Source organism: Triplophysa dalaica, chromosome 25 (genome assembly GCF_015846415.1).
Source record: "Triplophysa dalaica isolate WHDGS20190420 chromosome 25, ASM1584641v1, whole genome shotgun sequence".
In the NCBI taxonomy this organism is placed as follows: domain Eukaryota; kingdom Metazoa; phylum Chordata; class Actinopteri; order Cypriniformes; family Nemacheilidae; genus Triplophysa; species Triplophysa dalaica.
The window spans coordinates 4120001-4132816 of NC_079566.1; the positions used below are offsets into that span (position 1 = coordinate 4120001).

At 38.1% G+C, this 12816-nt stretch overlaps 1 protein-coding gene across 1 annotated transcript; it reads right to left on the reverse strand.

Moving 5' to 3' along the window:
* Positions 1 to 6857: 6857 nt before the first annotated feature.
* On the reverse strand, positions 6858 to 11601 carry clic1 (chloride intracellular channel 1). The gene is made up of 6 exons (XM_056741773.1): positions 11255 to 11601; positions 10390 to 10499; positions 10174 to 10299; positions 9978 to 10084; positions 8855 to 9036; positions 6858 to 8783 (listed from the first exon to the last, which is right to left on the reverse strand). Exons 1-6 carry the CDS (start codon positions 11294 to 11296, stop codon positions 8622 to 8624), a joined length of 729 nt encoding a protein of 242 aa, XP_056597751.1. The 5' UTR covers positions 11297 to 11601; the 3' UTR covers positions 6858 to 8621.
* Between the last annotated feature and the right edge of the window lie 1215 nt (positions 11602 to 12816).

The following is a 12816-nucleotide window of genomic DNA, read 5'->3' on the forward strand; positions in this document are numbered from 1 at the left end:
ATATACGACGGCGTCGTAAAAAAAAAAAACATTTCGAGAATAAAGTCGAAATGTTACGAGAATAAACTCGTAATATTTTGAGAAAAATAACAGAATTTCTAGAAACAATGGATGTGGAGGATTTGGTTAAATCCTACTTTAGATTATGATTTAGCAATAAGGAAATTCTTTGTATTTTGGCGCATCATCACGGAGTTATAATTAGTAAAAGGACACTGCAGCCGTTATGTAGGAAACTGAATTTATTCAGAAGAAAAAATCAGACATGAACTACGAATTAACTCACTGATTCAGATGACGTGCTCAAACATAACTTCAACTCTTAAACTACAACCTTCACGAAAATAAAATACGTATTACGACGAGTTTATTCTCGTAACATTTCGACTTTAATCTCGTAACATTTCGACTTTATTCTCGTAATCTTGAATTTATTTTATTTTTAACGTGCCACTAAAACGCCGTCGTAGAAATACAAGAACATCATTTATTCAGGAAAGTTTAAAGAAATAAAATGGTCTTGCTAGTAAGATGCCTGATTGGGAAATGTTAAATATACTTCTTAAACTGGCCATAAAAGTTAAGATAAAACGTCCAAACGGGGCCTCAGAATTCTCTCCCGACATAAATATAATTCTCTGCGAATTAATGCAGCTTCCTCTTCTATGGGTTCCTAAATAAACGAACATGCTATTTTAAGTTCTGTGTGACTAAATAGAGCACGATTAGGAACACGAATCAATAAAAAAATGATCTGTTGAAAGCAATTTCAACACCGCTCGCGCTTCGAAAAGGGGGTGGAGATTGTAACAAACCCTGGGTTTGCGGAATAAAACCTGCTCCCGACCAGGTTAGGTTCACGGAGTAGGTTACTCTGGTTACTCACTCGGAGTATAAGATACCTCGATTTCTGAAATGGGCTTGACTTACTCCGTGGTCGCGGGTTTGACATACCTCGCGTTCTGAAACCAAAAACCCTGAGTATTCCGTTTTCTGGGGTTGACTTACTCTGAGTTTGCACTTACCCTGCTTTCTGAAACGGGCCCCTGGTTACTGTTGCCTTGTTTTGGTCTATCTGTGTTTTTTCTCTTTCCGGTGGCCTCCTTTATAAAGTGTGCATGCGCATGGATTTGGTCGTAGAGTGTACGTACGCAAAAATCCACAGGGACATTCACAGTAGGGTAAAGGTTTCGTAAGACTTATAACACCAACGATTTGGTCAAAACCAACAAGCCACGCCCACGGATCTGACTCGACCAAATGATTTATTGAGAGAGCCCAAACTCGCAATCAGGTGGCGCGATTGATGCGAACGCATGTCCATATCGTCTTCACTGAAGGTTGAAAATATTTGTCAGATCGCGTCACTCACGTTCCAGCGAGTACTACAGAGTACGGAACACGATTGTTCGCATTTGGTGTCTCTTTGATCGCCCCCTGGTGGCTGGCTGCAGTACAGGTCATAAACCCCGCCCTCTCCAACAAATAGGAAGCCACAGAATTAAATCCAATTACACTTCAAATCATTTTTCCCCCAAAATGTGTTCTGTAATTTTAGTTCGCACTGTTAGAACTAAGACCCTTAGTTCCAGGTGTTCGTTTTTTAATAGGTTTGAAAGTTATAAGAGGGTTTCGGTAACATGATTCCTTTGTTTACAGTTGAGTCTTCAGTGAATATGAGCAGGACCTTGACACCGCACCTCACTACTGGGCTGACTGAGGGAACACTGCTTCTGAACAAGCCCACACTCCAAACTGACACTTTTGCGTAACATGCCAGCGCCCATCGTGGGAAGTTTTATGCTCAATTCATTACAATGGAAGGAAGCGGCGTCACGCTTTCCATCTTGTATACAGTCTATGGTCCTAACCAAACGCGATACGACGACATGCGATGAGGTCCATGTTAAGGTAGTCTCACTGTCTTTTTGCTCCTACTTTGCAGCTGCATATGACAAATGAATGCATGCTCGAACTGCAATGTGACCGCGGTTTTACCGGCCGTGACGTCAGTGCTGCGCGACGAGCATCGCCCGTTTCTATTTTAGCAGCTCTGCCAACTTTTGAGTTCAGTTTGGAGGGAGATTTCTCTGCATGAGGGCGTTAATGTTGTGGAGGAACTGCAGAGGGTTTAAAAACAAGTAAATCTTGCATTAGAAGTATAACATCATTTAATTACTTTCATTAATGTGAGCTGAACTGTCCCTTTACATTTAGAGCACAGATCAGATAAGGGACGTTTCTCTATTCCATGAATGCAAAAATCGGATTTGACAAGTTCAGACTCGAGATTGAACTCATGACGCGTACTCGGTTATTTTAGAAATGGAACAGCCGAGTACTTGATGCATCACTCAGTCAAATACATTCAATCCTGCTTCACTAAATAGCCCATTTATTTGAATGTAGCTTAAGCTTTAAACAAAGTAAAATGAAATCATATGACAAAACACAAAAGTGCTTCATGTAGTTTTTATTTAAAAAATATTAATGTGTGATTCTAGTAACATGCCTGCTCTCAGATTGGTTTATTGTTATAATCTCACTCTTTTAGGACAGTTCAATCGGCCAAAAACATTTCCCACGTTTTATACATGACAAGAGGAACGAGTCAAGAATATGGATGAAGAAAAGAAATCTGAGGTTTTACTGGACCTGTTGGGTAGGCATCCTCTGTGATTAATGATTATAGAAATACACAGCATATTGATTTTTAATAAGGAAAAAAATATGATGCAAAACACAATGCTTTATAAAGTGTAAGAAGTATGTAGTATAGGGAACATTTTGCAGTTGCTGCGCAATGGATCCAGAATTCAAACATACCCTTGTGTAACACTATCGATTTTTATTAATATTATTATTTGTTTAACATTTATTTTTATCTGTGCGACTCGTGTGTCATTAACTTTTTCAAATAAAACTGTTTAATATCCAAACAGCTATGGCTGGTCGATTTGGCATCAAATCAAATTTCGATTTTCTCTGGATTACAATTATTGAACGACTATTTCGCTTTTAATTATTTTTCTGTGTTTTTTTGCCCGGGAAGTTCACGGACAAGGTTTGTAGTGTAAATATGCCCAACTAAAGGTCGGGTCTTTTTTCCGATGAAACTTCTTATCTCATGTTATTTTTAGATGATCAAAGAAAATACAAAGTATTTATGGTTATTTGTTGAACATTTCGAATAATTGACATCTTTGTGGTCTTTTTTTGGAAACACTTCCTCTGCCACTGAAGACAGGAGAATAAAAGCCACACAAATCATCTGTCTGCATGTGTCGTGAGAAATCGAGTGTACTTTAGGACCCTGCCTGGAGGGTCAGGGTATATTCTGGCAAACTGTTTCCCGATCACGCCGTTTACCAACACACGATGGGTGATTCGCAAAGCCCAATGTTCCTTCTTGTTTTCCCACCACGATCCCATATAAAGGAGTTTAAAGTACGAGGTGGAGAATTAAGGGGCGGAACAATAGTTAAACAATTTCAAAGTTAAAGTTCGGGCAAAAAATATTAAACAAGTTTCAGTCAAATATTTATGCTTTGTAGGAAAATCCAGTGTTAAAGTAGAGTGCAAACAATCATATTTGGAACATTTTTCAGCAGCAGATTCAGTGACGTGAACGAATGCTGCTTTTAAATGAACATAAATTGTAGTTAGGGCGGATGAGAAATCATTCGTTATTGTAACGTTATTTACTTATTTATTTTGCTACCCGAGCTGCGGGTATCTGTTTGAAAATTTCAAAGTAAAAGTAAAAGTATAAATTAAAATTTTTCAAATCTGCCGGCTAAATTGTCACGTTAATAAACCATAAAAATATAAACTAAAGAATATGGGCAATTCCGTTAAAATTTCAACCTTTCCATTAATTTTTTTTTAGTTTTACCAACGGTTTTTATTATGCCAACAGCAAAGATATACATATTTGATGATTGAAATACCCATGTGAGGTCTCCCCAAGTTTTAAAAGCATCTGTTTAAGTTTTAGTACATGATTTTTGATAGTTGGGTAGGTGCCATTTTCAGGATTATCACATCCATATCGCTAGATATTCCTAATAAACGGACACAAGACATTTTAAATAAAGTAATTATTTGATGTTCTTTAAAGAGTCATCCCTTCTCCATTCATTGGGTATTGTTGCTTAAGGATTGTGCATTTTAATTCAAAGAAATCCTTCAAAGTTTGACGTCTCCCAAAAACTGTGTCCATTTTTTGTCACATCCATATAACGCATGTTTATATCCTTTTTTTTTTAATTAATTTTTTTATTCATAGACTGACACATGCCTGATTTTTAGACTATCAACAAGAGTTTAGTAAAACATAAAAAGATGGTTCTATATATTCGTAACAAATAGATTCTCTGAGCATTTTTTTATCACATCCATAACTCAAAGTGTCGGGTCCACAATGCTGGAATTGCCCAAATATAAAACTATCCAGTGGTATAGGATGATGGCATATGGCATTACGTTCCTAAAAACGGAACTCTTTCAGTTTAGACATATTTTTTCTCAGTGATTTTTGAAATGTCCATTAATATGGATTTTAACCAAAATGACTTCCACATGCCAAATAGGGATGATTAACCCAGGAGTACATTTGTGCATTTAAGCTGAAGAGTAAATAATGATGAAGTTTTCCCTCATTTAACCTCTTTATATAATAATTGAAACGACTGTAATCACCCTGCCTCATATATACTATGTACTGCTAAAAAAAAAATAGGGAAAACTTATAATCAGCACAGCATAATACCAAGGATGCATAACTGATGGTTAATCAGTTTCAATTGCATATAGCAAATAAAAGTGACAACAGGTACACTAGAGAGGCAACAGCAATGGTTGTCTGTGGAGGACTATAAGGGGATGAAATGCTCAGATCTGTTGTCAGATCTTTTGCCTTGGGGGATCTCCTCTGTGACTTGGATTTGGATCAGAGTATAGGTGAGCCCCTTGACAGTCTATGGTGTTACTTGACAGCTTCGGATATACAAGATCACAGAGGGTCTCAACTGGATTTAGGTCTGGGTAACATGAGGGCCAGTCAATGGCACCAATGCCTTCATCATCCAGAAACTGTCAACAGACTTTGGTCACAAGTGGTTGGGCATTATCATGCACCAGGAGGACCCTGCACTGCACCAGCATAAGGTCTGAAAACACATCTGAGGATTTCATCCCCATAGCACATGAGGTCTGTGTGACCCCCTAAGGATGGTCCACCCCAGACCACCCTTGCGGTTGACTCTCCAGTATACCTGTTGTCACTTTTATTTGCACCAAAAACTGTAAAAATGGTTCAAAATCACTTATGCTTAAGTCACAGGTTGATTGATATTCCTGAAGGTTAACTGATCTAGTGTGATACTGCGATAAGCATTCCCTTAATTTTTTTGAGCAGTGTATATATAAACACTCTAAAACGTGCTGGGTTGTTTTGACACATGATTAAATATTTGACAGAACACACTGCTGGGTTAAAATAAGCCATTGCTGGAATATTTAAATAAAATTACATACCCCTTATAGAATTTGGTACAGATAAACCTAAAACGTTCACAATTAATCAAATTATGATATTAATCCATGCATCAGCCTAACGATTTAATGGTTATGGAGATGGTGGTCTAGTGGGTTAAACCACTGAACTGGGAACCAAAAGGTTGCTGGTTTGATCCCAGCATCCACCACCAGTGTGTCCTTGAGCAAGACACTTTACTCCATGTTGCTCCAGGGGGATTGTCCCTGTAATAAGTGCACTGTAAGGTCTGCCAAATGTAAATAGTTAAAATAAAAGCAGGATTGTGAACATTTATGGTTGTATACGGTTTCAGATTTTTGTTATAATTACTGTTCTTGTCATTTTACACTTTTATTTTACTGTATTTCAAAAGCCTATCCATAGACTGGGGCTGCAAAATTATCCATTGGCTAGAAGTCTGTGTGTAGAGCATCTGTAATGTTATCTTGCATTGTTCCTGTTGAATAAACACTCAAATAAATACGAATTAACAGAGGATACCAAGAAACAAAAACTCAGAACTTGAAAAAAACGCAGTCTTTGGTATCCTGTAAATGATTTACTGCATTTTAAAAACAGAACGTTGAAATTAATAGATTAATAGAAATAAAATTTAAATTTAAACCGCCAATAGGTGTCGCTACTACCGAAGTAAGTTAGTCATAAGTTAGTCAAAGAGTCATTATTGATTTCATTGAACCGATTCAAACAGCGGATTCATCTAGGAATTATTTTAATTAAGACCTAACCCGACAATATTTTATCTAAAATATATTTCGCAACAATAACTTTTTGTATAAAATCAATTTTACTTAAGCATTGGACATGCTGGTATTGCTAAAAAAAAACATAATCTTGTGCTTTTGCAAAGTGATGTGCGTTGTGGGATAAACGCAATAATTATAAGAGTTACTTTTTTTTAAATAGCCAGAAGTCTAAAACCTGTACGACATTGCTCATCAAAAATAAAATTACAATAATTAAACAACACAATTTTCTTAAATTTCTCTTTTGAATTCCCCTCTGCATTCCAAGCTCTATATGTATCTGTGTGTCAATTTTCCTACATGGTATTATAAAGTTTTATACGTTTATAAACTCATGGTAACGGGTGTGTCGAGTTAAAGATATGCTTTCTGCATTCAGACTGGCGCGCGGGTAACCTTACCTACATTGACCAATCATGTGCGGTTTACGTTCGAACGTTTGCAACTTTTACTTTGAAATTTTCAAACAGAGACCCGCCTCTTCCGTCTCCTGCTTCTCGTTTCAAATTCAAATCGATAGTGTAGCGCTCGGAAATCAGACACGGCCGATTTGCTTTGCGAATATCCATCGTGTGTTAGTAAACGGCGTGTGATACAGACTGCTTTGCCGATTGAAAAACGTGATCGGGAGTTTGCCAGACCTGGAGACACCAGTGCTGCTGTCATAAGAGCGGTCACGTGAGAGAAACAGACGGAGATTTTAATAGTTGAACGGAGCATAGTTCCTAATCACATAGGCCTAGAAAATCGCTCATTTTCATTTCCCGCAGCTCTTTACACACGATATAACTACAGAAGAGTCCAATTTTAAAAAGGAAAAATATCTAAACTCTTTGGTCATTTTTGAACGCGATGCAACTGGTCTAATTGGATTCAATGATCTATGCTAAGCTTTGCTAAAAGTGCTATCACCAGATTGGAGAATGAGCCTATTTCCTAAAAAAGGTGGAGTGTTCCTTTAATTCTCTCCTCTTTTTCAGTTTTTACATTTTACATTAAATAAGAAGTGCTGAAATATATCACAAGTATATTGAAGACAACTACACAGCATTTATTGCCCATTTATTCTTTATTATGTTCTTTTATTGCTGGGTAACAATTTAAGAAATTAAAACACTAACAATACCTTTAATATTTTACTGTCAATCCTTCATCCAATCTATAAAAAAATCAATACAAACATTGTGTTGTGCTTCTCCTTAAGTGCAAATGAATAAACATGTTTACTTGAACATATCATTACTCTTCTGTCCCTGAATTTATTCTATTCCACATAAACACTTGAATATATATGTAGTAACAGTTTTCTTATGAAATGTATCTAACCAGAAAAATACAGGACCCAATATAACACATGTTAAAAAACATAGAAAAACTGTTAAGAAACATTTAAAAATCTCTTCATCTTGGAATCAGACCTCATCAGAACTTTAAACAGCAGGAAATATAAGAAACACTTAAATCTAACGGTTATGGTCCCTTATAAAATAATCTCTGTCAGATGTCTTGTCAGAAATTGACTTTATCAGACAGTAAATACACGATCAGTTTGATGTACACTAGTTTATAAAGTCACTGTGAAATGACCTTATCTTTCGCAAATAGCGTCTCGCACATTAAAAGGCTTGAAGTGAAGAGTGATATGCAGAGATATGACAGTCTGTGAGTCAGACAGACAGCTTTAGAACTCAGGGCTGTTTCTCACACAAGGTCATGTTTTATCATATTCATATCAAATATAGCACATATGAGGTCATAAGGTGCAATGTTTATGTATGAAAAACATGGGCTTATGCAGCAGCGTGGCGAGTTGTCATGATGCTGATGTGAATGTGACACAGAGGTGCAGAAACCTGGTTTACATCTGTTAAAAAGTGCCAATACTTCATCAGGGGCATCATTTCCCTTAACCTGACCTCATTAAACACTCAGCATGTCAAATACCAACATGAAGTCGATACAGTTTCATTGGAAGAATTTGGGCTATCAGAGGTCTAGTAGGGAAAAATACTATCATCATTAAAAAAGGGATACAGGCCATTTCTCTCTGCCAATCCCAGACCAGGTGATTCACTTCATGAAAGAAAAACACTATAAAGGATTGCTGCTGGTTTACACGTGTATAGATGATGTGTGTGTGGCCTGAAATACACTTCATGCTCACCATAATTCTGTCTGCAAAACTGGGGAATACAAAACTTATATTTAGGAAATAAGATAGTCAGGTCCTCACTAATATATAAAGCCTCAGCTGCTGAAGAAATGCAAGCAACTATTGAAACACGGGACAATGTGGACAGAGACTGTGTGTGTTTCTACTTAAGAGCCTTCACAACAGTGGAGTAAGCCATGTGAATCTCCTCATCGCTGGGGCAGGTGGAGGAGAACTCCTCGCGTGCATACGCTGCATCCAGATATCTCCAGAGAGCCGTGAGAGAGCGAGGGATGGAGAAACCTCGGAACTTCTGACACACCACCTGTGGGCGACACACACACCATCAAACTCAAACACACACTTCTAGAGGTTCATGTGCTGTAACGCTCTTACCTTCACGATGTGCAGTTTGGGCAGCAGGTTACAGTCGGCCAGCGTGAGATCCTGACCGTCAAGAAAGGGGCGGCTAGAGGAAGTGACATCATCAGAGCTGTTCTCGTCGATCTCGTCCGGGAGAGGTGAGTTCAGGTAATCATCTAACTTCTTCAGGGCCTTCAGTAAACCCTTCTCTAAATCTGAACCCACAACACACGCCTTCACTTCACACACCAAACCCCTTATCTTCCCTCTTTCACAATGTGTTCAAAAACCCCAGCGGCTCATTCAGCGTCTCCACAACACTCATGATTGTAATAACAGAACATTTTATGATGATTTTTGGCATCACACAAATAAACTAAAGACAATAAAACGCAATATGACGTATAAAAAAGCTGACAATTGGATGTATTATGGTAGTCAATAAATGCTTTCTCCCATGAAGGAAAATGATGTCTCATTTACACAATAACCATGGAGTAGAAAATGGAAAAGTATTTTGTTTGGCTTTTTTCAAAGTTGTCAAAACGATCTGTGTTTGCACACGAGCTAAAAGCTGTATAATGCATGCCAGACCAGCGGATCTGCGCACAAACACATTCCCAGTTTGAAGTCAAAAGTTCTTTTAACAGCCTCTTTGGGTGTACGTGTGTGTTGTCTTGGCGGTGCAGTACATCTACACTGTCAGTGTTCCTGTGGCTCAGTGGGTAAAGCGTTGTGTTATTAAAGGTTTGTTACCCAAGGATGAAATTAAAGGTATAGCCCAAATGCTCTGTAAGTCTCTGAGATAAAAGCATCAGCCAAATGCATAAATGTGAATGTAACGTACTTTGGGAATACTCATGCATGCCTACAGACTGAACATGTAATACACATGAACACTGTCATCATCATTTTGTGCTTTCACAATTTAAAATATAAACAAGAACTGACTTTTTCAAAACCGTGCACTTAGGAACATGTTTTTCGAGAGTTTGTGTTTTGAGTCGTAGTGTAAACGAACAGGCAAAAGTCGAGTTTTCAGTTGAAACACCTGTCCCTGGGATTTATTTTACTGTAAGTGTTTCATTCTGAGTGAAATGAGCATTATTCCTGCTAAATAAACAATCCTGAAGATGAAAATGAGAAGCACACTCACTGTCATTCATCTGAGGGTTGGAATTTTTGATGTATGCTGAGAACTTGGAGAACACATCGAGTCCTGCGGTGTTGGATTCTGGGTTACGCGCTGCCAGTCGAGGATATCTGTGATGAATGAGCGGGAGAAAGAGACGGTTAAACTGGTCACAGACGGACGGATGGATACTGTATGAAGTAACGGTGGGACGAGGTACTTTGGAGGGCTGAGGGTTTCCTCCAGAAACTCTTCAATCTTGTTGGTGTCAGTCTTCACCTCACTGCCGTACAGTAGGAACGGAGGCTGAGCGCCCGGAGCCAAATCTTTCAGAATATCTGGCTTCCTACAAAACACAGAAGAGAGGAAGGTCACTCCTTCCTTCAGTCAGAAACACGTGTGCATGTGTTCTGCATATAAACTAAACAACACAAACCTCTTCATATCAACGGTGGTGACATTAAACGTCACTCCTTTGAGCCACAGGACCATGAAGAGCCGCTGAGAGAACGGACAGTTCCCGATACTCTGACCATCACTCCCAGCCTACACACACACACACACACACACACATGTATGTTTTATTATCTCCATGGGGACAGTCCATAGGTGTAATGAGTTGTATACTGTAAAAACTGTATGTTTTATCACCTAACCCAACCCCTACACCTAAAGAAGATTTTAAAAAATTATCGTTCTGTACAATTTATAATCTTTTGTGCCCAATGGGTCCCCATGAGTATGTGTGCATTCAGGTTTAGGTCCCCACTAACATATAAAAACATGTCCACACTCACACACACACACAATACAGTTAAACGCATAGAAAAGTTCCATTTCATTCACTCCAGCAGGGAGCGCGCGGAAGTAACAGGTTACACGAACGCGCCTTAACGGAAGTAAACCGTGCAAACAAAAGCAGCTTTCATGCTTTAAAGTAAAAACAAACTTTATCAAAAATTCAAAATCTAAATAAATACACGAAAACAAAATAATAATAATTCATTTAACTGATGTAAAACTGTGAATTTGCACTGTTAGTCAGAAAGCGGAAGGCTCGAGGGACAACGCCCCTCTCATAATAAAGTCTTCTTTATTTAAATAAACTACACTCAAATATATCACATACACATTACTGAATGAATCACGCATATTCATAACTATATAACATACTGAATCTTTATTCCCTCTTTTTTGCTCTAAACGCTACTTTATCAAACGTATTAATAAAAGTGTTGTTCTTTATAACGTAGCAGCAGTGTTGTTATAAGCGCCGTTATTGATGAGATGATGAAACTCACTTTCACAAACAGCTCGACCTCTGGCCTCTCTTCACTCATCATGAAGTCTTGATGAAACCGATGAAGAAATAAAAACACACAGATATAAAATATTCAGTTTCTACACGAACGTCCTTCACAGTGAGTTCATTTCCGCTCTGTCTCAACGGATCAGTCTAAACCCGCTTCACTCTTCAGACGAGACCGAATGAAAAAGTGAAAATATTCACTACAGTTACAAAACTAAACACAAACTTCTGTGACTTATAATAAAAGATGCTGTTCACAAAGCTAACAAGTAAAATCTGCCTCTCTTTCTCTTTCTCACTTCCTTCACCTTGTAACCACTTTGCTGCGTTGACGCCGTATCGTAATTACCGTACAGTGTCGAGATGACAGCCGGTTCCATTCGAAGGAGTTCTACTTGAAGCTTTTTACACTTCGAGATCGTATGTTTCATAATTTTACGGTAATTACTAAGCGTCACCTCCATAATGGACCGGTCAATACACAGAAGTGAACGGGGTGTTGCGGCTGTGCTGGATTGAAAAATCAACCTATAGTCTGCGTTTCCAGACCGATCTCAGTGCTTGAGAAGTTCTCACAATCGTGACAGCAAGTATTAATGCCATTGTTAGAACGTTTTTCTACCTCAGGTAGATTGTAATCGGCTTAGAGTAGTAATCATAATTCACTTCTGTGTGTTATACTCTTGACCGGTCCAATATGGAAGCCCTGTACTTATGTCCGCTGAACCGTGCGTACTGACGCAACAACACGTTCCACGTAAATGACCCACGCGTATATTAACGTTGCGAAGAAATCTGTGCTAATTGTAAAAGTATACATGCACTTGTTTAAGCGTCATCAATCACAATGTTAAAAAATCGGTGAGGGATTTAGGTCTAAAAAGGGCACCTTCACCACATGAATAAATGTAAAGGTTCATACAAAATGTAGGTGTAATATAATCATGCACAACACATCAACGTGTCATTTAAAAAGCGAATTTATTTATTTCAATAGGGTATTGATAAAGACTACTATATTGTTTTATTTGCACTTCTAATTCATAGATGCAGCAATCACCTGTCACGTGAATAGCATGTTATTTTTATGGAAGTCTGTAATTCCCATAATATAATATAAATTATTAATAAATAATGTAAATAGGAAATGTAAATGAAAGAATTTAGTCACATTATAGGTGCACATAATTGTCCTGGTTCTTTCTTGTAACAACTCCCCATAAGCTGTGGTAATAACCCAAGTAACCTGTATAGCTCACTGGTACAGCATTACACTAGCAGTGCAAAAGCTGTATCCAAGGGAACACATACAATAATAATAACGTCACCATAGGAGCCGCAGGGATCTCGCTTGCGTTGGATGTGTGCTTAGATGGCTGCAGGTTTACCTTAAAATCTTCTTTATTGTCCTACTCAAGATGTCAAATGTCACCAAAATCTGGGATGGCCAGAGGGAGTAAACAAACAACATTTTTATACAAAGGTTATAAAGAGAAATAGGGCTGTGATTTATGAACGAGCCTAAGACCGAAAACTGGACGTAGGCCGTTTCCA